Source organism: Hylobates moloch, unplaced genomic scaffold (assembly GCF_009828535.3).
Source record: "Hylobates moloch isolate HMO894 unplaced genomic scaffold, HMol_V3 SCAFFOLD_9, whole genome shotgun sequence".
NCBI classification, from domain to species: domain Eukaryota; kingdom Metazoa; phylum Chordata; class Mammalia; order Primates; family Hylobatidae; genus Hylobates; species Hylobates moloch.
Window position 1 is genome coordinate 1,814,092 of NW_026652284.1, and position 25,990 is coordinate 1,840,081.

Consider the following 25,990-nt stretch of genomic DNA (forward strand, 5'->3'; position numbering starts at 1 on the left):
CCCCAGAGTTTTCTGTGCGCTGCCGTGTGTCTGGGCCAGCGCTGGGGGCAAGCGATGCCTTCTGTGGTTTGAGGTCTTGTAGGCAGGCGGAGGAGGAGGAGGAGGAGGGCACTTGCTGAGATACTTCACTGGTCTGAGGGCCCCTTCTGCCCCAGCTGGCGCTTGGGTGAGGGTTGGGCTTGCGGAGCCGTCCTGTAAAGCCGGGGATGGCAGAACGCATTGTCACCCCCTCCTGCCGCTCTTACGAAACACTCTTAATTAAGTCCGATTCTTGGTGAATCAGCCTTCCAAGAACCGCGACCGCAGCATCCTGTGCCGCTTCTGTGTTCCGCATTTTTCTCTTTCTGCAGTGTTTCCTCTAATTCTGGATGGAAAGGCCTGCTTGTCTCCCTCAATCTTTGGCGAGGGTGGCAGGCGGCCAGGCGGCCATTACAGGCCACGCCTCCCGCCAGCCAGTCGCTGTCAGGAGCGTCCGGGGAGGGAGCAGACCCCGTTCACCCTCACCCCAGAACCGAAGCAGCGAGGGGACCCAGACGAGCTGCAGATGTAGGTGCTGGGGATGCTCATGCCAGCTTGCCGTTCCTGGGAGTCTGTTTATTCTTTTAAGCTATTTCAGCATTTACCTTCCAGTAGCATCAGAGGAAAAGAACGATACATTCGCCCCAGTGTGTCCCCTGGGGGACCTCTGGCTAATTTTCTGATTCCGAAAGTGAGGTTTTGCAGGGCTGTGTGGCCGCTCCTTTGTGGTCGGCCCCGATGTCATCAGGCTGGTTTCAAATCTGGGGTCTGTGGTTCGAGGCTGAGTGCAGGGCTCAGGCTGGATGGGGAGGGTGAGAAGAGTGGAGCCAGACTTCCCGGGGTCAGCACACACATCTAGGGTCGTCATGGAGCCCATGGTGGCACTGCCTAGTGGACGCCCATGGTGGCCCCTAGTGGACGCCTCAGACCGAGGTCCCAGGAGAACCCCAGCAAGGTTGGGGCTGCAGAGGGAGCCCTCCCTGGGACAGCAGCTGGACCAGAGCAGAAGCTGGGCCCTCCCCCACCCCCTCAGTCTCTGCAGCCCCACCCTCCTTCCAGCACCTTCCCCGCTGGATGGATGGGTCTTTGTGTTTTGACGCCCCTTGGCTCTGGCATTGTGGGGGGCCCCCTGGGGCATGAGGAAGAGGGCCAGTGCAAAGGCTCCAAGGGAGCGCTACTAATTGCTACTCGGTTTCCTTAGAAAGATTTGGCTTTTTGTCATCAACAGCACCAAAGTAACAGCAAAGATGACCTACTTAAGCGAAAGAAAAATCCAAGTGAACCTTTAAAGCTGGTATTCTCACTTCATTTTGGGGCTTGGGGTTGTCTTGCAGATTCAATCTGTTTCCTCTGTGCCACAATAATCAGAAAATAGGTTAATTTAAGCCCAATATGAAAAGTGAATTATCATGTGTAAAATATTAATGGCACTTACAAAAATAGCTTTATAATTTCTTGAACCGTGAAATCTTCAGAGAAGGCCCACAGCTCACATGTTGAGCCGATTCTTAAGTGAGGGTATTTGGGGGTGCACCTGGAGGAGACAGCGATGGTCTCAGCAGGGCTTGTCTCCAGAGTGCCTCAGCACGAGCTTCTGCCAGTCCCCAGAGAGGAGTCCCCACGCCTCCTTGTCCTGCTCAGGGCTGCACGAGAGTTGCCACGTAGGAGTCGCCATGTAGGAGAGCACAGCCCACCTCGGGCTTTTGGGGTTTGTCCAGGCTTCGGGGTGGGGCTTTGCCTGTAGAAGCTCTGAGCTCTGCTGCGTGGTGGGGTGACCACAGTGGGCTGCCCTGGGTGCCCCATGAAGGACTGAGCAGTGGGGTGACCCTTCATCTAGCAGACGTTCATCAGGGACCTGCTGTGGGTCAGGCTGGGGTCGCACTCAGAACTGACTGCAGCCGGGTGGAGACCCCACCTCGAGAGCTGCTCCTGCCTAGCTGTGTAGCCCACACCCGCTGGGGAGCCGTGGCAGTGTGGGGCGGCCCTGATGGAGGGGTGTGTACCTGGCCACAGCTGTCTCTGGCTGTGGTCGTCACCCACTGGGTCCTTTTCAGATGCGGTGCCCACCTGGGTGTGTGGACATGACCCTTGCCTAAGGGAGGGAGAGAGGAAGGCCTGGTACCAGGCAGTGTCCTCTGCCTGTGCCCCTGCCGGGGAGGACATGAGGGCCTGTGGCTTTTAGGAACCTTGAGGAGGTGGGGTGGTGGTCTGACGCCAGCTGGGCTCCTGGAGGTGCAGGAATGCACAGTTTGTGTGGAGCCCCCTTCGGAGGAAGCAACGCCTGTCCCTGGCGGGGCTGCTGAGCCGAAGGCCGTGTCCCAGTGGCACCCTCTCCCAGCTGAGGATGTCGGCACCATTTGGGCCTGTGGACTTCCTCCAGGCTCTGGGTGGTGGTGAGTGGGGCCTGCTGTTACCTAGCAGCCACTGTTCTGTGGGGCTTCACTCCTGGGCAGGGTGCATGGGAGAGCAGGGGTTGGCAAGAACCTGGCAAATTTGTCAATAAACCTGTAAACCTGAACCCGAAGTCCCACAAGGACGGAGGCTCAGTAGGGCTCGGGCCTTGAGTGGGGCACATCACTGTGTGGAGCGGGGTTCTGGCCACTGTTTGGAGCGGGGTTCTGGCCCCCACAGGGCTTTTGATTCTGTTGCTTCGGTTGGCGATCTGGACTCACCATGTTAGACCTGAGGTTCGTGGTGGGATCCACCGGCATGGCCCTGGGTGGCTGCCTTGCATGCTTGGGGAGCAGTCATGGGCCCTGAGTGGTGTCGCCCTTGGGCCTGGGAAGGTCCAGCCGAGGGTTGGGGCCTGCGAATGTCGCTTCTCTGAAGATGAGAAGCCAGGGCGAGCCCCCCCCGCCCCACATCTGGAAGGTTCTCCTGCGTCGCCCTCCCTTTCCAGGCACATTTGGCCGTCCCCTTTTCTGCGCATCTGTCCCCACCATCGTGACCTCTTCTTCTCTGCACTGCGTTTGGATGATTTCTTTGAACTGTTTTTTATTCTGGAAAGTTCTGCTCGAGCATCTGGTATCTCCCTGGTCTTTGGAATGTCTCCTTCTCATTCCCCTGTGTCTTGCTTTAAGCTGCATGTCCTCGTGTTTCCGCTGCCCCTATTCTTGGGCACTGCGTTCTGTTCTGTCTGGGATCCCCGTGCAAGGCCCCTGGGTCTGGTGGCTGCTGCCCGGCCTCTGGGACCGTCTACCTGTCCCAGCCCCCATTTCCTGGCTTCTTCAGCTGGCACCTTGAAACTCTGTGCCAGGCGAGCAGGCCTGTGGCCGTGGGTTCCCGGAATCTGTCGTGGGTTCCGGGTTGTCCCTTCCAGTGCAGGTTGTGGTCACCGCGCCACCATGGGGGTCCGGGCAGCAGGATGGTCATGTGATGGGGGCCGCTCCGGGTTTTTCATTCTCCTTTCATGTGTGGCCTCGGAGGCTCCCCGTGTTTTCTGAGGTGCACAGAACATTGAGGGGTGCTCCTCTCGTCTCATGTTGGAAGGATGTCATGCAGGAAGGTTCGAGGGTCTCGGGGTGGTCCTGAGAAGCCGATGTGATAGGTGCAGCAGCTTCCTCTTCCCCTGAGCGGGGGCTTCCAGAGTCTCCCTCCCACCGGTGCCTGTGGGGTTTGAGCCTGTTAGCTCCGCAGGATTCAGCTGCTGTGAGTCACACCCAGGATGGAGAGGTCTAAGGCAGGCCTGATGCCGGGCAGGGCGACATTTCTAGAAAAGGTTTCATGTGGTGACCTGCTAAATGGCATGAAAATCACAAAATTGGCACTCAGTGACCATCAGGCTGGCTGTGTGTGGCTGCTCCCCTCAGCAAGTGAATGGCTGCCCCCATCCAGAGCCCCGACTCCCGCCGGCCTCGCCCGTGCGGGGATGTGGGGACCAGGGCGGGCCCCAGAGACCACCTGACCTCTCTGGCAGGAAGAAGACCATGTCATGCCGTTGCCTCCTCCCTTGAGCCCGTTAGCTGTCTCGGGGAACCTGTAAGCCCAGGGCCACCTTGTCACATCCTCCACTGAACATGGGTCCACGTAGATGCCAGCCCCTCGGTCTTGCCCAGAAGCTGTGGGAGGTGCTGGCTGCCGGGGGTGGCTATGCATGTTTGTCCCCATGACAGGGAGGCCTCTGGGGGCCTGGCCCTCCTCGCGCTAGCTGCTTTTCACATTTTTGTCTCCCTGAAAGCCACCTGCTCTCCCAGGGCCCTCAGGCCCCCATCTGCCAGTCTCCTGGCACCTGGGCTGGGGTCTGCACCAGGCAACTCCCCCAGTAGGGCAGGACCCACCCTCCATGGCATCATGATTGCCACCCCCTGTGCCTGGGATGGAGGCCACACCCACCCAGTGGGGCCCCTCTGGAAAGGAGACTTGACCTCAGGGTGGTGGCAGGGCTCTGTGGGATGCCCCTGGTGACAGGGACCAGAATGTTCCCTAAACTGGATGTCAGGCCGCTGGCTCAGATGGAGGTTTCTTTTCTTGATGGGCTTTAGAAGGTGAGAAACTAGGCTTCCAGAGGTGAAGTTGCACTGTGGGCTTTGGGGCAGATGAGCACTGCCTGACCCGGAACAGCTGCTAAAGACTCAGACCTGGAGCCTTCCTGGTGTCCTTTGTGTCCACACAGGTGTGCCAATGTGGCGGCCCTGCGCCAGGAGCTGTCCCTGCATGTCATGGCAACGTCCGTGCCAGCCGAGCACCCCTCTGGCTCCCAGGCATCTCATCCTGTGTCGCTCTGAGGGCCGTGCTGCAGTGAAAACCATTCACCTTGACAGTTTGGCTTTCGACCAAGAATTCACTCTCATATTTTTGATTTTTAAAATTAAGACTGTATTCAGATATAATTTGCGTACCATAAAATTCTTCCTTCCACAGAATATAGTTTAACGGTTTTTCAGTATATGCAACCATCATCATCTAAGTTGAGAACATTTTTGTCACCCCCAACAAGAAGCCCCATGCACATGGTCCGTCACTCCCCAGGCCCCAAACCCAGCCAGCACTGATCTTGGCGATTGGCCTGTCCTGGTCATTCCATAGAAGTAGAGCCACATGTGACCGTGTGTGTCTGGGCCACGCGTGGCTGTGTATGAGAGAGCCACGCGTGACTGTATGTCTGGGCCACATGTGACTGTGTGTCTGGGCCATGCGTGGCTGTATGAGAGCCACATGTGACTGTATGTCCAGACCACGTGTGACTGTGGGCCACGCATGGCTGTATGTGAGCCACGCGTGACTGTGTCTGGGCCACGTGTGACTGTGTGTGTCCGGCCTCAGCACAGTATTTCTAAGGCTCCTTTTTATGGCTGAATCATACTCCGTTGTGTGCACAGACCATAATCTACCCCGTCATTTGTCTCTAGACACTTGGGCAGCTCCACTTTGCTGCTGTGAGCACTTGTGCACAAGCTCTCCCTTGGACGTGTGTTTTCAGTAACCTGTATGTATGCCGAGGACTGAATTGCTGGGCGATGTAACTGTGTTAAGCTTCTGAGGACCTGCCAGACTGTTTTCCACAGCAGCTAAATAATTGTACATTCCTCCCAGCAGTGCATAGGGGTTCCTGTGTCTCCATATCATCACCAACACTTGTCCAAACTAAAAAATTCTAGGCCGGGCGCTCATGCCTGTAGTCCCAGCAATTTGGGAGGCCAAGGTGGGCAGATGCAGGAGTTCAGGACCAGCCAGGGCAACAGAGTGAAACCTTGTCTCTAGGAAAAAAAAAATACAAAAAATTAGCTGAGCATGGTGGCACATGTCTGTAGTCCCAGCTACTCAGGAGGCTGAGGTAGGAGGATTGCTTGAGCCCTGGGTGGTTGAGGCTGCAGTGAGCTGAGATTGCGCCACTACACTCCAGCTTGGCGGACAGAGCAAGACTCCGTCTCAAAAACAAACAAACCCAATTCTAGCCATCATTGTGGGCGACGTCTCCCTGTGGTGTGATTGCGTTTCCACGGTGAATGATGTCAGGCAGCTTTGCATGTGGTTACTGGATGTTAGTATCCTGTTTGGAGAAATGGCTACTCGAATTCTTTCCCATTTGGAAATTGGGTTGTATTTTGTGTTTTCCTTGCTGACTTGTAGAGTTCTTCATGTGTTCCGAATCTGGTCCCTTACCAGATACCGGCTTTGCACGTTTTCCCTTCCATCCTGTGGGCTGTCTTTTCGCTTTCTCGGTGGTGTCTTTTGAAGCACAAAAAATGTCATGATTGTTTTCTGGGAAGCCTTGTTCTGTTTTCTGTCTGTTCCTTGTGCTTTGGTGTCATCGAAGCACTTGGGGGGGCGGGAGTCTGGACTGAGGCCGCTGCGTTCCTGCTGTGAAAACCTTCACGTACGCTCGCAGCCTCGGCTCTACAGACGGTTCAGTCCGGGAAATGGTTTCTGGAAAATGGTTTAAGGAGGCCGTGCACAGAAACAGTCTTTGCAGCCAGGGACATGAGAGCACACTGTGCTGTTCCCACAAGGCCTGTGACCTCTGTGGGTGAGAATTGGTCACAGGGCCCATGGCCTCTGCGGGTGAGAATTGGTGGCCTCCCTTGAAAATGCTGAATTGAGGTGCCAGGCACCCGCACAGGCTCTTGGTGTGGGCATAGGCCGTCTTCCACTTGAAGAATGTGGCAAGATGGTCTGAAAACCACAAAGTTTGTGTTTGGAGACACGGTCTCACTGTGTTGCTCAGGTTAGAGTGTAGTGGTGGGATCATGGCTCACTGCAGCCTCGACCTTTTGAGGTCCAGCGATCCTCCCACCTCAGCCTCCCAAGGAGCTGGCATTACAGGCGTGAGCCACCACGCCGGGCCCACGGCTGAAGTTTGGGTTGTATCCTTTTAAGGAATAGCAGATGGGTTTTCCGCCACACGGAAGAGAACCTCAACGTAGCAGAGTGTTGCTGGGACACGTGCTTCAGGAGCACGGCCACAGGCAGGACCTCGAGTGCCCAGCCCGGTCACCATGCTGCATGCGGCCTCTTGGGAACGTCAGAACGCCAGCACAGGCGATCTCCTCGGAACCCAGATTGTGGGCGATCCTGCCGCTCCACCTGCTGTGGCCCCAGGGCTGCACCACCATGTGGACTGTGGCTGGCAGCTTCTGGAGGCTTCTTGGTGCCTACAACATCTGCGCCACTCCATAGCGTTGACCATTGGTGGCAGCCATCCCCTCCATAGGCCCGTGGCCCCTGTACAGAGACAAATTGGTGCTCACGGGCTCACCCTGCGAGGCAGCATCTGCGTCTGCAGGACTTCCCGGCCCTTGGCCGCATGTTTCCCTCCAGTTCCCATCATGGCAGCTGTGCCTGGTTGCGGACGCTGCATGCTGAGGAGAGGAGGCGTGGGCCCGCCCTGTGTGCATGGGCGGGTCTGAGACTGATCACTCCCACGGCGCATGCATTACTCTGGAGGGTCCCCTGACCCCATGGCTGCAGCCTGGCAGGAGAAGACGCTGAGGGGACGCATGGGAGGGGTTGCAGAGTGGGCTGTGCTGTGCGGCAGGCCTTGGGGTGTAGCCGCAAGCCGTGGGTCCATCCCCCCGCACCAGGGTGCAGTTTTGACACTGGGTGGTCATGGGCCGAGCATCCATGCAGGTGTGGAGACAGAAGCCTGACCCACAGAGCTTGGCAGTGGCCCCTGGACTGACCTGTGGGATGCTCAACCGCTCTGCTACTGTGCGTTGTTCACATGTGAAGCTGGTGCCACAAAGGCCTCAATGTCTGTTTCAGCCGAATACGTGCGCGCCCTCGTGGGGGCTTGAGGGCACATCTGGCCACTGGACACTGGGGTCCTGGGGTGACTGAGGTTGGTGCCCTCCTAACAGGTCTCTGGGCTGCAAGTTGAACAGAAAACTGGTTTTCTTCACTCTGCGAAGTTCCCTGCGGTTGTCCCTGTGGTTGGAGGAAGTTGTGTTGACATCATCATGGGTGCTGCTGTGTGCCTTTCCCCTGGAGCAGGTGTGGTCCCTGGCTCCTGGATCGGCCGCCCGTGCTCAGGATGGTCTGGGGTGTGGCCGTGGCCTGTCCCCGGGCCGGGCAGCTTCGTCAGGAGCTCCCTGAGGCAGCCTGAGCAGAGGCGGGACCCCGCCTGGGTCCTGTTTCCCACCTTGTATCCTTTGGCCCTAATACGGGTTCCCGGTCACCAGTGAGGGCAAAGAGACCAGTCTAAGGAGAGGCTGAAAACTCGCAGGCAGGCCTGTCTGGCCTTGGGGTCTGGGTGCTGCTTCCAGGCAGACCACATCCCAGGTGAGGTGCAGACATTCAGAGACAGACGTGGCCGATCCTGGCTGCTGTATCAACGCGCCCACCAAATGGGGCCTTCTTTGATCATCAATGAAAAGCAAGAATGTGCCTGTGGTGGGCGGGCGCATGTGCCAGCTTCCAGGCCGTGGGCTCCTTGGTGCCCAGACCTCACCCTGCGGTGCCTGCCCACTACTCACTCCCGCCTCCCCGGAGTCTTGCCCTGGGGGGTCCTGGTGTGGGAGCTGCCTTCTGTTGTCGGTTGGAGCCTTGCTTGCTGGTGCCTGTGAGCCCTGGGTGGGTGGATGCCTGGTGGTCGTGGAGGTTCACAGCAGGCTCTACATGTGTTGGTTTTGTTTGGATTTGGGGCGTGAATCCTCTCAGCAAAGGCTGACTCAAACCCCAGTGTTCAGAAGTTTCGAGGCAGCGACCGTCAGCGCCAAGTGGCCAGCAGGGCGGGGATGCGGTGTTGAGCCCCATCATTCAGCTTCAGTGTGTGGAGAAGGCCGGAGCTGTGGGCATCAGCTCAGGGACCCGAGTGACCATCCCTGCCTCGGGGGGCCACACGGGCAGGCAGGGCAGCAGCTTGTGCCCATGTCCTCCTCACGAGCTCTAGAAGTGAGAGGCGCTGAGGCCACAGTGGGGGAGGCAGCCGAGCTGACCACCCGGGCTCTCGGTGCCCTGGGAGGAGCTGTTGTTAGGACATGTGCACACTGGGTTCAGCCTGTCTGGGGTGGCTCAGGTGCCTGGGGACAGAGGCCAGCTGTAACCGCTGCTGCACTTGGTCCTGGGTTCAGCACCCTCCGCCTCTGCGGCGTCTCCCTCGGCAGCTGTCCAGGACTCCAGCCTCCCTGCCAGGGTAGGGGACATGGAACGTCTCTTTGCTCTGGGGGGTTGAGCTCTTGTGTGTGTGGACCCTGTGGGATCTGGCAGGAGAAGCAGCCCCCACTTATGTTGAGCCAGGGGCCTGGGGAAGGGAGATAGCAGTTCTGTGACCTCCAAACTCCCTTTCCTCATTGCAGGGGACGGGCCAGCATTTCGCTCTGAGCCCTGAGCATCTGCACGTGTCAGGCAGGAAAGGGTCCCCAGGGCCTTCTCGATGGCTCTTCTCTGTTCCTGGCACCTTACAGGCCTGACACGCAGGGCCCCTGAGGGTGGGGTGCGTGTTTTTGGAGAGCGTCTTTTCTGAGACCCCTCCCTTGGGGAGCTGGTGGCTTGCTTGTGGCAGTGTACTGTGGCTGCCCAGTCCTCAGCAGGCGTCCACTGCTGGCTCCTCACCTGTTTGGGCCACCGCCTCTGCATAGGACATGTGGGCTTTGCGCAGGGACTGTTCCGTCAGAGGGCCCAGGGTGTCCACAGTCTTGAGCCCGCTATTCCTCAGCCCTGCCCTGCCCTGGCAGGGGGCCACCTGTACATGGGTGCAAGCTCACACTCGTTCCCCGGGTGCCTGCTGGCTGGGTAGCTTGCCTAGTCATCTTCGGGGTGTGGGGAAGGACTCCAGGAGGGGAAGTGGCCACGGGGCAGTGCGGTGTGTCGTCTGGCCTCTGCCGTGCAGCTGACAGTGGCCTGAAGGGCTTTGGGATGGGGCTGCCCCTTGCAGGCCTATCCAGGCCCAGCCCCATTGCTTTGGTGTGTCAGCTCCAGAGCCGTGCTCCTGCCTCGTGGCCTGTGGGCTCCAAGGGCCGGTTTTGAAGCCCCAGGAAGGGTCACACCAGAGGCAAGCGGTTGTAGCTGCTCTTCCCAGAGTAAGACTCAGCCGTCTGTCACTGGGTGTGGTTTTGTCCCTGACCGACAGCTGACACTGGGGCCCCCAGGGGCGTTGGTAGGGCGGGTGGCATCCCAGGCCTGAAGACGGCTGTCTGCTTCCTGGGGCTTTGAAAACCAATACTGCTCAGGTGACAGTCCCTCTGAGAGTGTCACTTCCTCCGGCCAGCCCACAGGGGTGCAGACACCTTCTGTTTTACACATTCCCCTCCGTTTCTCTGATGCTGCAGAGAGCCCGCTCTGAGAGCCGGGAGCTGCCTGATGAGGGGTCAGCGGGGGTCTTAGCGGGGTCAGGTCTCCGAAGGCCTGTCCTATCTCCCTGAAGACCAGGAGCCTCCCTGGCCCCAAGGATGGCCCCGAGCCCGTCTGCCTCAACCCTCCAGACCCGCAGGGTCCTCGGCCACCCCCACTGAGTGGATTGGGCTCAGGGCCCTGGGCCTACGGTCCTCCCGCCACCTCCACAGGGCGGCTGTTGGGGCCCCGCCAGGCAGAGCCGTGTTCTCAGGTGTTGGCTCACATGCAGGGGTGGCCTGAGGCATCTCTTTCCCCTCAAGGAGTCTCTGAGTCTCCCAGAGTCAGCGCCGGCTGTTGTGGCTTTTCCCCGAGTGAGAACTGAGCCGAATTTCCACCCCCAATTCAGTGGCTGCTTAGACAGGAAGCTCCACCCAGCTGGGCGTCCTCGGCCTTCTGTGCCTCTTGGGAGGGTCCGCATGATTCCGGAAGGGGCTCTGCTGCAGCTAGGCTGGCACCCGCCCCTGCTGGGCACAGGCACAGCACCCTGCGGTCAGGGCCTCCGCCAGACGTCACCAACACTCACTTCCCCTCGAAAGCCGCCACATAGAGGGGGTATTTTCAGTGTCTTTTTTTCCTGAACAGCTATTTTAGTGTCTCTGAAAAGAACCATCCACAGCTGGGGCTGCCATGAGTCTTCAGGGGCTGCCTGCCCTGCGTCCCTGGCCCTGTGCGCCCGAGCACTTACCTTTCTCCCTTGGGCCCAAGTCAGAGCCGGGTACCTGCCCCTCCCCTGGCCCCACCCTGCTTGTTCCCTGAGGGCTGCAGGGTGGGTGCGCGGGCTGCAGGGGAGGCCACAGGCTTTGACCAGATCTTCCCCCAGGGCCCTCCATCCCCATAATTGGAGCACCTTGATGGACAGCCTGCCCTGCGCCCCATCTTCTCCCTAGGGAAGCAGGGTCCCCGCTGCCTCCGGGAGGCTGGTTCCTGATGCAGTGTCTTCTCCTAGAGTCCTGGAGGTGGGAAGAGCCTCCGGCCCTGAGTGTGCTCTGTCCACCAAGGCTTCTTGGCTGAGGCCAAGGGCGGAGCCCCCACTGCCTGACTTTGCTGCCTCTGCTTGAGGTTGGCCTCGGCAGGGTGAGTGGGACCTCACCCCTGTGAAGGGCCCCTTGCCCTGTATGGCCTGTTCTGTGTTGGTCTGTGGTGTAGACCTGGCGCCAGCTGCCCTGGAGACTCTTTGCTGTCCTATGGGGTCTTTGGCAGTAGAGGAATGGCCCATCTTACACAGACTGCCCTGTGATTTTGCTTGGGAACAGACCTTGGGTCTCAGTTGTGCCTTGCGGGCAGCACGTCTCAGGGATCTCCAGCCGCAGGGCTGGGGGAATTCACATTTGCCTGAGGCTGGATATACCGGCTCAGGCCCCCAGCACACAACCCGCATCACTCACTGGCTCTTGGGGGATGTGCCTGGGCACCTGACACACAACACCTAGTTCTGGGTGGGCTGGGTCCGGGCACCTTTGCTAAGCTTCCTCCAGCAGCGGGGCTGGCAGGGAGCGAGGCAAAGGTGTGTATGGTGCCATCCTGCAGAGCCAGGCTCCTTGGGGATGGTGTCCTTCGTTTTGAAAATGTTTCCTTCCCATGGGGAGGGGGCAGCCAGAATGCCCACTCTTTAATGCACCGGTGCTAGTGGCCCACAGGGACACGGTGTCCCCTCCCCGCGAACCACCCCTGTGCCGCAGCTGCCCTTCCCAGACACATCCGTCGTGAGTGGCTCTCGCCACGCTGTGGCTGGTTGAGCTGAGTGCCCAGCGCTGGGCACCCTCTGAGAACACACTCGGGTTCTAGGAAAGGGGTTTGGCAGGAGAAGGCCAAGGGACTCCGGGCCAGGCTGAGCCACTGTGGAAGGGGAGAGTGGGTCTCGGTGCTCCATCCCAAACCCGCTGCAGCCGTGGCTGAGGTTACCCGGAACGGCAGGACAAGGTCCACTCTGTTCTCTCGGAGATGACTTGTCCCTCAGCACAGCCTCCACGCACCTGTTGCACGCGGCCTAAAGGCCTTTATGCAAAGTGGACTTGGTCTTCTAGGGGGTGCCCTGGAATCTGCCTTCTGCGCCGCTCGGGGTCCTTCATGGCTGGAGTGCCTGGGGCTCTCACTGCCATGGGCTGGCCACGGGGCTGCTGGAGGGACCCTGCCCCAGGAACCACAGGTGCCAACAAAACCTTTCATTGATCACAGGTCTCCTCTGAGCCCCCGGCCTCCATAAGACCCAAAACAGACGACACCTCTTCCCAGTCCCCCGCGCCTTCCGAAAAGGACAAGCCGTCCAGCTGGCTGCGGACCTTGGCCGGCTCTTCCAATAAGGTGCTGTGGGGCCTGTCGGGGTGCTTGGGGTGGTGGGTGGTGGGTACCGGGCCCTTCTCCTTGGGCAGACCCAGCGGCTGGCGGCTCCGCCTGCCCCCTACTGAGGGCCGGCACCCGGCACAGCCTCAGGGACATGAAGTGGCTTGTTTTTCTCCTGGTCATTCACACAGACGACTCTTTCTCGACAGAGCCTGGGCTGTGTTCACCCTCGCCAGCGCCTCTCTGCTTTCCGACCCTGGTCCCCTGCGGTGTCAGCGAGTGAGAAAGAGCTCTCCCCACACCTCCCGGCCCTCATCCGAGACAGGTGAGTGGGCGCCCTTCACAGGTGTTTCTGATCACGGGGGAGGCCCCACGAGGGCTGTGCATGCGGACACACCCATGTTTCTGCAGGCTGGGTGCCCAGACGTGCCGCCTTTTGGTCAGGGCAGTCTCGGTGTTGGTTCGTTTGGCTGGCGTCAGGGTGGGCACGCCTAGAGCGTTCCCTGTGTTCTGGGTGGAGTCGTGGGTGGAGCCCTGTCTGTTGGGCACAGCTTCTTGATGTGTTGGTTGGCCTGTGTCTGGCCTTTGCGAGAAACCTGGCAAGCAGAAAACGCTTATGGGTTCTTAAGAACTGAAAGCTTGACTTTAAGATTCGGAGCTGGGAAAAAGTCTTTCCTCTTTAACACCTTCAGAGGGGGTGCGTGCCAGGATGGGTCTGGGTGGCGCTTGGGGACAGAGGCACCTTCCCGACACCCGCCTGCCCTTCCAGCTTCTACTCCTACAAGAGCTTTGAGACAGCCGTGGCCCCCAACGTGGCCCTCGCACCGCCGGCCCAGCAGAAGGTAGTGAGCAGCCCTCCATGTGCCGCCGCCGTCTCCCGGGCCCCCGAGCCTCTCGCCACTTGCACCCAGCCTCGGAAGCGGAAGCTGACTGTGGACACCCCAGGAACCGCAGAGACGCTGGTGCCCGTGGCTGCCCCAGAGGAGGACAAGGACTCGGAGGCCGAGGTGGAAGTTGAAAGCAGGGAGGAATGTACGTGTGAGTTGCTTTCTGTGCCTACCCCCTGTGGGCCGTGGGCTGTGGGGGTGGCACTGGCTGAGGGGGGTTGGTCGCCCGGGGGTGCGTTGGCAGCCCCATGTTTCGCAGGTTCGTCCGGGAGCGGCGCGTCTCCCTGGTGTGGAGCTGCCGGGCACTTCCGTGACTTCGTTTCTGTCTCTGCTTCCTCCTCAGTCACCTCCTCCTTGTCCTCGCTCTCTTCCCCGTCCTTTACCTCATCCAGCTCCGCCAAGGACCTGGGCTCCCCGGGCGTGCGTGCCCTGCCCTCGGCTGTCCCTGACTCCGCGGCCCCCGCCGACGCCCCCAGTGGGCTGGAGGCGGAGCTGGAGCACCTTCGGCAGGCGCTGGAGGGTGGCCTGGACACCAAGGAAGCCAAAGAGAAGTTCCTGCATGAGGTGGTCAAGATGCGCGTGAAGCAGGAGGAGAAGCTCAGCGCAGCCCTGCAGGCCAAGCGCAGCCTCCACCAGGTGAGCGGGGTGAGTGGTGCTGGGAGGTCCAGGGTGCGGGCAGTGAGCACAGCCTGCACCAGGTGAACGGGCACAGGTGGTGCCTCCTCCCTTCGTGGCTGCCCCATGCGCTCCTCTCTGCCTCCACCTCAGTGGGCCTGCCTGGGACCTTGGGGGTCCGTCTCCCGAAAGCTGCAGCTCTGGGTATGGTGAGCCCCTCAGTGTCCCCAGGCCGAGGGACATCCCAGGAGGCCACTACATTTGGCTTGACCACAGCTTTCCCCATCAGGATCACACACCCTGTGTGGTGGCCCCACTAAGGAAGTAGCCATGTTCCTCTGGTATAAGGAAGGCCGGGCTATTTTTAGTGGCAGAAAGAGTTGGGAGCAGCTGCGTGGAGACAGTTCCTTGCTCTGTGTGCTCCAGGAGTGGGTGTTCACGCGCTCCGCCAGCAAGACCTGGCGTCTGCAAAACACAGGCGTGAGGGGTGTGCTTACTAAAGCCTGGTGTTCCAGAAGGCGGCTCCCGCCAGGCCTCCCGAGTAGGAAGGAGAGGGCTCGGCCGGCACAGACACACACACCCCCACCTGCACGCACTGCTTCTCTGGGCTCTGCCTCATGGTTCTCACGCTGCAGCTCCGGTCTCGCGTCTCCTTTTACGTTGTTTAGGTTTCTTTCTGATGCGGTTCACAGGCAGAACTGCCTGGGGAGACAGGTGTGCAGGCGGCCCGGCATTCACCCAGCCCCGGCCTCGCTAAATTCACACCTCGGCGGCGTCTGGCAGCTTCCGCGGCGTGGGCTTTAGCACAACACAACCCCGTCGGCCCTCAGAGCTGCAGGGTTGCCGACGTGCCCCCCTGCGCGTGCCAGTCCCTCGCCCCAGCGCGTCCCCCGCCACTGTTGTCCTTGATTCTGGTTGGAGGTGTGATTTCCCACATACATATTCAGCGTGGGGTGTGAGTCACACGGATATTTTAACGGGGGGAGTGGGGGGGGCTTGCGGAGGCGCCCGGCGGATGGACGTCTCCATCTGGCTGCGTGGGGAGACCCGGGGCCCTCAGATGGTGCGATGTCTGAGGTTGCCCTCCTCACATTGATGGGAGCCAGGGCCTACTTGGCTGGCTGCCCCCAAGGGGAACGTGGCCCTAGATAATCGGGGGAGGCCCCGTCGCAGCCTCAAGCGTGACTGACTCAGGCCCTCAGGTTTAGCACAGCCGCTGCAGACCTAGCAGAAACTCAGGACAGGGGTCTGAAAAGCCCTTGTGGGGTGGGGGCACCACACGGGTTGGGCTGATGGCGCACTGGGGGCGGGGCTCGAGGGCACATTGTAGATAGATGACCCCACGGGGTGGGCTGAGGGCTGCTGGCCATGGTGAGGGGGGGGTGCTGGGACCGGCTGGGCAGTGACCCTGAGCCGCTTCCGGCCCCCAGGAGCTGGAGTTCCTACGCGTGGCCAAGAAGGAGAAGCTGCGGGAGGCCACGGAGGCCAAGCGTAACTTGCGGAAGGAGATCGAGCGTCTCCGCGCGGAGAACGAAAAGAAGATGAAAGAGGCCAACGAGTCACGGCTGCGCCTGAAGCGGGAGCTGGAGCAGGCGCGGCAGGCCCGGGTGTGCGACAAGGGCTGCGAGGCGGGCCGCCTGCGCGCTAAGTATTCGGCCCAGGTATGCGGGTGGGGAGACTGAGGCACGCAGCACGGTGGGCGTGGGGCCGCCGTGGGCCCCGGTGGCCAGTCCTGTCCAGCCGGAAAGGCCTCGGAGCAGAATCCAGGCCCGGGACCACGTTCAGTGCGTGCTCCCCTGACAGGCACAGGGTGGGTGGTTGCTGGGCCCTGCGTCTTGTCAGTCTGTGTCCTGGCAGGTGGAGGAGGGGCCGGCACGCGGCATGGGGGAGGCACAGGAGCAGTGCAGGAGCCTCAGGTGGGAGAAGCAGCGTTGGGCCGGGGCGGGGCAGCGAGCAGGCGCTGCTAACCACTCAGCTCCCTTTCAGATCGAAGACCTGCAGGTGAAGCTGCAGCACGCGGAGGCGGACCGGGAGCAGCTGCGGGCCGACCTGCTGCGGGAGCGCGAGGCCCGGGAGCACCTGGAGAAGGTGGTGAAGGAGCTGCAGGAGCAGCTGTGGCCGCGGGCCCGCCCCGAGGCTGCGGGCAGCGAGGGTGCTGCGGAGCTGGAGCCCTAGATTCCGTGCCTGCCGCCGCAGCGCCGCCGACAACGCGGGTGCAGGGGGGCGCGGCTGGGCGGTGCAGCTCTGCCCGGCTACGCCCCTGCAGCCCACACAGCACAACGTCTTACTGTGCCTATTACCAAGCGAGTGTTTGTAACCATGTAGTTTTGGAATCCACTGCAAAATTTTCTACTGGCCAAGTTCAAGTGAGCAAGCTGTGTCCCCCAGCTACAGCTGGAGACAGGGCCAGCTCGGCGGCCTGCTGGTCCTCTGCTTGCTGGAACAGTCTAACATTTACACTTTTGTTATAAGCTATTTAAAACCAGTAAGGAGACTTGAAATTCAGAAAATCAACACATTTTTAAATGACTAACTTTTAAAAGCCCCAACACATGACGCCATCTGAAGACCCGCAACGGAGTGGGGGTGGCGGCCGCCCCACCCTCCCCAGCCGGGGAAGCCATCACAGCTCATCTGCCCGCGGCTCCGTGAGGACAGCAGGGGTTTTTCTTCAGAGTCTATTTTTTCAGCGACAAGGACCCAGGTCTTCCTGCTGCTGCCAGGGAGAGCAGGGACAGTGCCGCGTGCGAGATGAGCTCGAACACTGCCCGCCTTACTGCCGCCCACCCTGCCCGCCACGCCGCCATCGATGCCAGCGCTGTCCCCACGGGTGCCAGGAAGTGCAGAGCCACACAGGAGCTGCCCCAGAGCTGAGGGGACGGTCTTCGGCTCCTCTGCACCCCGTGATTCTGCCCACGCTCCTCCACCACGAGGCACTGACCTGCGTCGGGTGGTGACCGTGGCTGGCGGTCACACCCTCAGCCCCTCAGGCACACGTGCCGCCTGACCGGGCGACCCTTTTCAGTTCGGCAAACATCGCTCCCTTCATTTTGGGACTGAGGCTGCAGCATTAGAACAAAAACAGCATTATTTCAATTTTTCTTTTTTTTTTTGTTCGTTCATTTAAACGTATATTTAGAACTGCACTTTGTCAACAACCTTCCCTTCTCTTTCTATTCCCCAGTGAACTGAGGTTTTTACCGATTTATAGAGCAGTCAAATCCGAAGTGCTCGAGTGCTTAGAAACCCCCTCTGGTGCTTGGTTGAACAAGGGAATCACAAGAAAACGAAAATGCAAAAACTGAACTTCGGGGGTCGTTCTGTGCCTTCCAGCATCTTGTACAGTAAATCCTGACTTGTGTCTTTTTACCCCCAAGATATCTGTCTTCAGTAGCGACTGAATCTGCCACTCTCAGAATAAGTTCCTTGCATTTATTCCAAATAATCTCGTTTACGCTCACTGTTTATGCAAATTGTATAAGGTTTCCTATGCCCAAGCTTGAAAAATGATTTCCCAGTAGACAAGAGGCGGCTACCCATCCTACAGTTACGGTATTTATTTACATAAGAAGATCTTACAGGAGTTCTTTGCTTGAATCCATTCTAACACCCGCGGCAGCTGCACGCGCTCACGGAAGGTGGAGGTTACTCGCCCAGGTACAGACGACCTCGGGGCAGTGACAAGCAAAGACCAGAGACTGCTGAGCCCTCGCATCTGGGTGGCGGAATTGCCTGCGGGGTTTTGCCCTTGGTTTACTGAAGGGGGTCTTGGTTGCTGCTGAAGCCCCCCACCCCTTCTAAAAGTGCAATGCAAAAGGGACATCATGTATATGCAGTGTTTGTTTGGAATTTTCTTTGCTTTTATTTTCTTTGCGGTTGTTCTGTGTGCATGGATTCCACACCTCTGCCGTAGGTAGATCCGTCAGCGGGCATTATTACCGTGTCTTGTAAAGGGTCGGTTTTGTTATGCAACACGCAGAATGCTGTTTTTTAGCCTTGTTTTACCAGAGTTGTTTTTTTTTTCAGTTATTTCTTCAAGGGAAACTAAATGATTTAGTTGGAGCAAAGCTTTAAGTGTGTTGGCGTGCTTCTGTGTGGCTGTCCTGTGTCGCCAGGTTGAAGATCACAGTGAGGTAGAGGCCCTGCCCCATCCCCAGGGCCGCCCGGCTTGCTCCGTTTGCTTTGAGTTTTTAGACCCCAGAGGGAGATGAACTTTTCCAAGCTGTGTCTGGGCCAGAGCCTCTCCTTGCCCTTGCTCCATCCCGACGGTCACCGTTGGGTCCACGCCTCCACCGCCCCATCTTGCCCCAAACGGAAAGCGCTGTATCTGCAGTGGCAGCCCTTCCCCACTTGGGCTCTGGGAGGGTCCAGCCAGTGTCACCCGGGCCCACCCTTTCCTGCAGCTGCCAGGCCCATGCGGTCAGTGGGACCCAGAGGCAGGCAAGGCCCTCCCTGCACCAGCCACTGTGGCTCGGGACCTTCCCAGGCAGTTCCCGCAGCTCTTGCCTCGGCTCACCAGGGTCGCTTCCACCGTCGGGCCTGAGGGGGCAGCTGTGGCTGCAGGGCTGCTCTGGACTGAGCGGTCCCAGGCCCCGAGAGGTGCACGCCTGGCTCCCCTTGGCACAGGTGCAAGTCCGTTTCCTTTCAGCAGAAGGGGGAAGAGGTGTCCGCTGCATGGGCTGCTGACTCCTCTGTGTGTGAGGCCCTTCATCTAAGTGATTGTGTATTCAGTTTCTCATTATATTTCTATACTGAAAGAAGATTTTTAACGAAGGGAAAAACAACAGCAATAACATTCATATCTCTGGAGCAGCTAACTCATACACGTAATGTCTGCTTTTCGTACAGAACTAGCCAATGTAAAAACAGTTCACCTGTAAATACTTTTTCCTTTTTCACCGTTGTATTATACATGTATATGCTGGGTCCTTTTTCAGAAACTCTTTTCTTACCTGAGAGTTGTCTTGTTTTCTGGGCTGTTTTTAACTGAGGAAAAAAAAATGCTTTCCTGCCGGGGGGCGGGGGAGACGGAGAAACCCGTGTGCGTTTCCCATGTGACCTCCTCCTTCCTGTGGGTCCAAGCCCCGGCCCCCCCACCCCCTCCTCCCTGTGGGTCCGAGTCGCGGCCCACCCACCCCCTCCTCCCCGTGGGTCTGAGCTCCGGCCCTCCACCCCACCCTCAGCCCACCAGGGTCCAGGGAGACGTTTGTTCTCGCTTTAAGTCAGGAGTCACAAATGAATTTTTTTTTTCAATTAAGGAAAAAGCTCCATCTCTACCTTTAACATCACCCAGACCCCCGCCCCTGCCCGTGCCCCACGCTGCTGCTAACGACAGTATGATGCTTACTCTGCTACTCGGAAACTATTTTTATGTAATTAATGTATGCTTTCTTGTTTATAAATGCCTGATTTAAAAAGAAAAGAAAGAGCTTGGCATATTTATCTATTTCGCTGTGTACCTGTTAGTCCTTCCCCGACCCCGAAACAGATGACATTGTACAATAAAGGACTTTGAGAGGACCGCGGGACAGCCGTGCGTGCGCCCACCACAGCCCTCCCCAGACCGGCCACACACGGGCGGCTGGGACCCCCTCGCGTTCAGGCCATCGTGTGTGGGGGCGCTGTCAGAGGTCAGATTGTGGGCCTTGAAGTCTCCGTCGACCCCGAGGGCATGTGGGGCCCAGGCGGCCGCCCTGGCACAACTGCCCTCTCACCTAGTCCCCGTCCCCTCTGAGCTGGGCAAGGCCACGGTTTCCTCTGCGATTCAGGAAGCTCGCGCTCCCTCCTTGTAGCACTGGATGTGGCTGGATCCCTGGCTTGAGGCCACCGTGGCCTTGGCCAGGCTGGGTGGAAGCCCCACAGAGTGCAGTGCCAGGACACAAGATGGGATGGGGCCTTCCCGGCTGGGCCTCCACGGGGGCCTCTGAGGCCGCATCTGGGGTTGGCCAAGGTCCAGCTCCCGCACAGACAGACCTGTCCCCAAGGGGTGGATCGCCAGCTCCCTGAGGAGCTCCTGGGTTACTTGTGGGGGAGAGGGGAGGTGGCATCAGAACCCTGGACCCCAGCGAGTTGCCCTGAGGGAGACACAGAGGTCCCTTCTCCCCACCTGACCTCACAGGGGGGCCTTCCCAGACCCCTGTTCTGGGGAGTGGAGGTGCCGTGCCGCACGCCAATTTCATGGAGGCACAGCCCCGGGTGGGCTCCCTGGGGTGCCAGGCCACCACCTCTCTAGGCTTCCTTAGGCCACCACGTCCAGCATCTCCAGCCCATCCAGGCCCTGACAGGTCATCTGGGCTGTGGTCTGAGAAATGCATGGGCTGGCAGGGGCTCCAGCCGGCCCCTCTCCCCAGCCTCCTGGCACAATTCCCAGGTTCCCATCTCTTCTCTCCACCCCTTGGGAAGTGCCCCCAAGCTTGGGGCTAGAGCAGACCTGGCCCTCCCCTCACTGCCACATAGGGACCTCCTTCCCTGCCCAGGGCCCCAAAGGGTCCATAGAGTCCCCACGGAGGGGGTACAGGGTGGCCTCTAGACCACACAGGCCCACCCCAGCAGGCCTCAAAACACCCACTCCACGTGGGCCTGGCTTCCCCATCCAGGCTCGGCCCCTGGGTGTTGGGGGCAGTGGGCCAGGGCGTGGGCCGAGGGGAACATGGGCCACAGCAGGAGTGGGTGTGGGCTGGTCCTGGGCACTTGCATGTTCTGGGGGGCAGAGGATGGGCGGCTCCAGGGTGCCGCTGGCAGGACCCTGAGACTGAGTCAGTTGTGAGCACAGAGCCCCAGTCTGGGGTCCAGTGCAGTGGGGAGGAGTTGGGGAAGGGCTGGGCAGAGGTCCTGGGTGGGCCTTGAGGGCCGTCCCTGTGGCCACGTGAGCACGCTGTCTCGGAGCTGAGCATGGCAGCACTTGATGACGGCCCTCCAGGAGGCTCAAAGGCACTGCCTCCAGCAGCCATGCGGGGGCAGGGGGGGCGGTGCTCTGGGCTCAGTTGTTCCCCAAGCTGCCCCAGGCTTCTCTTTGGTGTTTACCTTTGGGTATAAACTTCAGAGCTTTAAAGGGCTCTGGCCACCTGCTGAGCCAGGCCAGCCGTCACCCAGGGTCAGAACCCTCTTCCCAAAGCTGTTCCAAAGGGGTCCAGGGGTCTCCTGAGCGCTGGGGGACAGGAGGCCTGGGTGGGAGATGCTTCCTGCCTCCGTGCCAGGGGAGGGCAGAGGTGGGGGGAGAGAGATGGCCCTCCCCACCCTACCTCTGCATCCTCAGGCTCAGGACTCCCAGCATTCACACCTGCCTGGGCCTCTGCAGGGACCACGGGTTAGCCCTCCAGCCTCAGCTCCCTGGAAGGGCAGCTCCCAGTACCCCTGTTCCTGGCAGTGCCTGTTTCCAAGCCCCCAAGAGCTGGGGTCTGGGGAAGATGAGCTCAGAGAAGGGGACGGGGGTTCCCCTGCCTCCCTAGTTTCTGCCCCACTCTGTGCCCCACCCATTTCATTTCTGCCTCAGTCACCAACAGCTGTCCTTAGGCCACCCTTGGGTCTCAGCTGTGCTGGTCTCCCCCTCCTCCTGGAGCCACAGTCCTGCCAGCCTTCACCCACCACCCTGTGGTGAAGGGGGCTGACAGCGGCTGAGCAGCCTGGCCTTGTCTGGGGAGGCAGCGGCAGGCACCTCCTCGGTGGGGAGTGGAGACTGCTGACCAGTTACTGCAGCCACTGGTTCAGCCCAGCGTGTCCGGCCCCAGCCCCTAAGCCAGGGCGGGGACCTGGCTCCTCCCTCACCTCACCCCCAACCCGCCCTCCTGCCCCAGCGCAATGCTCCGAGGGCATGGTCAGGGGCCCCCAAGCTGGACGCCCCCTCATGGCTGTATGAGGGGCTCTACCCATTGCCCCAGCCCACAGGCCCAGACTCCGACCCCATCCTGGCCCAGGCCTGGCCACCCCCACGCCCCAGCACCTGCTCTGACTCCCCCACTTCCTTCTGGCCAGGAAGAGGCAGCCCCCACCCACTTTGTTCTCGTAGCCTCTGCACAGCTGCTGGTCCTGCTCCAGGCGACCCAGCCTCAGACCCCACGGAGCCCACACAGCCTCCCCTGCAAGGAGGTGTGGAGCCCACAGGGACGCCCCCAGGCCAGGGCCGTCTGCCCTCCGGAAAGGGTGGGGTCGTGACCCTGATGTGTTGGCCCTGGGGGGGTCCATACCCTCCCCACAGAAACTGCCCTGTCTACCCCACCCACAGCGGACCCTGGGGAGGGGGTGAGGACAGAACATTTGGGGACTGGATGCCCGCCCAGCCCTGCCACCCCCCAGTCTCAGTGACGCACATGGCCATCTGTGCCTGGCCTGTGCCAGGTGGGTGGGGGCCTCAATGGCTGGGGCACCCAGCCCTGGAGCAGGTGGCCCCACTGCGGGTGAGGACCGGCAGGGGCAGCCTGGCCAGCCTGGCTTGTCTTTGCAGTGTCCTGTGCTGGGCCAGGTGTCCGGCCGGGCTGGGAACGGACCTTTCTCTCCCATAGCCGGGCCTGGCAGCTCTTACTGGCAAGAAGTGCAGCCCAGGCTCGGCCTCCATGGCTTCTGCCGCAAAGAAGGCCTGTTCCAGAAACTTCCAGGGACAGAGAACCATGGGGAGGTGGGGAGGTGGGGGCTGGAGGCAGGGGCTCCCTCAGTCAGCCCAGGCAGCAGTGTCTCCCAGTCTCCTGCCCCTCCCTGCAGCTGTCCCAAGGACACTCTTAGTTATAGGGGTGCCAAGTACCCAGGCCCTGTGGAGATACAAGTGGCTGGCTTGGAAGGGTGGGCTCCTGGCTGCCCAGCTCAGCCCAGAAACCAGGGTGGGGTGCCCTCCAGACCTAGAACCAGAGCCCAGGGGTGTGGAGGGTCGAAGGCCCTCTAGAAGCCTTAGTGGGGGCTGGGCAGGCCACCAGCCCTGGACCCTGGAGGGTCCCGTGTACCCTGGCCAGTGCCAGCTGCTGCCGCCCTGGCCTGGCCCTGCCAGATTCTCCCTGACAGCCCTGTCCCCCTCTCTGCTGTCGGAACCTCTGGCCCTTCCTGCAAGGTGGGCCTGGCCAGGCTGGGGTCTGGGTGGAGGGCAAGCAGGAATCAGAGCCACTGTTTGCCAGGGACAGACGATGAAGCTCTGTGTGTCTTCCCTCACGGAGATGCCCCGGCTGGGTGAAATGACCCTGGTCGGTGCTATGCCCAGCTTAGGCCAGGCCACCAGTCCCAGATGGACACCGCCCTATGCCCTGCTGTGCCCACCCTGGCGCAGGAGCTGGGCAAGGTGCTGTGTGCCCTGTGGTCCAGCCCCACTCTGCCCTGCCCCTGGTGGGGCCTGGACCCGAGGGACATGAGGCCCACGCCCCAGCTTCCTGTTTCTAAGGAAAAACAGTCCTAGGAAAAAGGCTGTAGCGTCGGAGGAGCTGCCCTCGCCAGGGCCTTGGGGGATTGTAGGGGGGGAGGCTGTCCCATTCTGTGATCCCAGGGATGTGAGGAGGGCGGTGGCTGGTGTGGCCAGCACTGGGTCAGGTTTAGGCCGGGGTCTCTCGGGTCTCGGTTTTGGCCCCTCCGTGTTTAGAATCCCCCCAGGCCAAACCAAGGCGGCCTCCAGGGTCACTCCTGCACAGGACAGTGGCCGGAACTCTGAAATGACCACCGACCTGCGCTGGCCGCTGAGGGTCTTACAGACCAAGGCTCTGGGCCCACCTACCCCATCCTGCGCCCCGTGCGCGGAGTCTGCGGGGTCAGTGGTGCACAGGACAGAAAACCCGCAGTGGGGCCCCGGCCTGGCCCCGGCCCTGGCGCTGTCCTGGCATCCAGGGAAATCCTGTTTCTGGCTCCAGGCCAGGGCCTGCCCCTCAACCTGGAGAGGCCCGGTCCGAGGCCGGCCTCGCGGGGGAAGGGCGGTGGCGGAGGAACTACCCAGGAATTTCAGCGCCGGCTCCGAAACCTTCCCAATCCCTCTCCTTCGCCCGGGCCGGAAGCCGCGCTGGGGGGGTGGGAAGGGGTGCACCTCCCGGGCCCCGCGCCGCGTCCTCAGGGCCGGGCGGCCTCCCCGACGCCCGTTCCGTTCCCGGTCCGGGGACACTGGGGGCCCCGAGTCAGGCGGAGCGCGCCGGGCCCCACTTCCCCACGCGGAGGGGCAGCCCCGCAGCCTGTTTCCCCCCCCGCAGCCTCAGTTTCCCCCCCCGCCGCCTCTTCCGCTCCCCCCACCCTCCCTGCCGTCCGGGGCGGCACCCCCCAGATTCGCGGCCAGCGCCTCGGATTCCGGCGGGGTGGGGCGGGGGCTTCCGGCCTGGGGGAGGCTGGTCCGAGCAGCAGGCCCGGGCTGGGGGGCGGGACGGGAGGACCTGGGAGCTTCCTGCAGCGTCGGGGGCGGCTCCCGAGGTGGGAATTCCCCCCGAACCGGCGGGCTAAGTGCCCGGGTCTCAGAGGCTGCGGCTCCTCCCGTCGGTGGGCGCTGCCGCCCCCAGAGGCCGCTGCGGGAGGCACGGCGGCGGCAGGAAGCGCCCCCCTCCGTTCCCCCTTTCGCCCCGCACCCCTCTTCCCCCGCTCGTCCTCCCTTCCCCACCCCAGGCCCCGCGGAGGCGGCGCGCGTTTCACGGGTTTCACCGCCCGCGGCATGGTGGGGGCGGGGGGGGGGGGGGGGGGCGGCGCGACCCCCAGCGGTGGAAGAGGGAACTGCAGCTCGGCCGGGCTCGGGGTGAGGGGGTCCCTGCCAACCCTGCGCTCCCGGAAGGTCCCAGCCTGGCGGGTTCGGGTGCTTTTCTCTCTGGGGCGCGGCCTCCCTGTTCTGCTCAGTTGGGGGTCCGTTCCCGCCGAAGAACCACCACCCCCCCATCCCGGCCCGCAGGCCCCAGCCGCCAAGTCGTTGCTGGGGAAGTGGGCGCAGGCCACCCCCTCTCCGTGAGCCCACTCGCCACAACCCGCAGGGAGCTGGGGGACTTGGTGGATCCAACCACAGGAGACCATGAGACACAGACAGCGTCGCCGAGACCTGCCCCTTAGAGCTGTTTCTCCTCCTCACCTGCCCCCTGGCTCCCTGCAGGCCTGGCCTCCTAACCCCCTCGGGCCATCAGCCCAGGGACCCACCCATGCTCTGAGCTGTGGGCCTGAAACCCGCCCTCCTGGCAGGGAGCCTGGCTGCGCCCCAGGCCGCTTCTGCTTGGAGCTCCGTGGAAGGAAATGCCCTCAGGTTCCCAGGCACCGAACCTCCCCTCCCACTAACCCCATCAGGGGTACAGCAGCCCCGTGGCGCTCAGCCTGCCTCTCTCTGCCTGGGCAGGACCGTGGAGCCCACGCCGTGTCCTCTCTCCTGTCCCCAGATGGAAGCCGGAAGGTGGGGCCCTACCAGGGGACATGCTTGACGTGTTGGTGGATGAGGACCCTGTGGGGTCAGGTTTGGGACAGCTGGACAGGGTCTCCAGGAGTGAGCCTGGCTGGGGATAGGCAGGAGAACGGCTGCTGGTTCCCTGAGGCCACTGGGGAGCCAAGAAGGTGCAGTCCGAGGGGTTTCCAGGGAGCAGCCAATGGGCTGGGCAGCTGGGAGCAGGGGCAGAGAGAGCTGGGGCTGAGTCCTGGCCTGCCCCCTGGGGACTCCTGGGCTGTAAGGCAGGGATGGGCAGGGCCTGGACCCTTGTTGGGGGCCCCTCCCTGGCTGTGGTGGACCTCAGGAGCCAAGGAGGCTGGGGGGCTGGTGTGGGCAGCTACCTCTGTTTCCCACGGGTCCTTAGGAAGGCGGCCCCACAGACTGAGGAGGCCCCACTGGCCCTGGAGCTGTGTTTGGAGCCCCCACAGCCTGGCTCCTGGCTCTGGTTGCCGTGGGCGGGAGGTGGAAGTACTAGGAGAAGGAGTGTCCAGCATTTTCACGAGTGCCACCGCCAGAGGCCAAGTTGGGGGCAAGAGGGCAGCCAGGCACCACCCTGGCCCCAGGCGGACTCCCCAAG

At 61.3% G+C, this 25,990-nt stretch overlaps 1 protein-coding gene across 1 annotated transcript in view; it reads left to right on the plus strand.

The window, feature by feature from the left end:
* The window catches only part of SKI (SKI proto-oncogene), a gene marked incomplete at its 5' end in the record, with an annotated part of 77,534 nt that extends 58,046 nt beyond the window's left edge, over window positions 1-19,488 (plus strand). The window contains 6 exons of the mRNA XM_032760891.2: window positions 12,463-12,588; window positions 12,777-12,892; window positions 13,337-13,599; window positions 13,798-14,090; window positions 15,500-15,730; window positions 16,056-19,488. Of these exons, the coding sequence (XP_032616782.1) occupies window positions 12,463-12,588; window positions 12,777-12,892; window positions 13,337-13,599; window positions 13,798-14,090; window positions 15,500-15,730; window positions 16,056-16,244 (1,218 nt within the window). The remainder of the gene's footprint in view (window positions 1-12,462; window positions 12,589-12,776; window positions 12,893-13,336; window positions 13,600-13,797; window positions 14,091-15,499; window positions 15,731-16,055) is intronic.
* Between the last annotated feature and the right edge of the window lie 6,502 nt (window positions 19,489-25,990).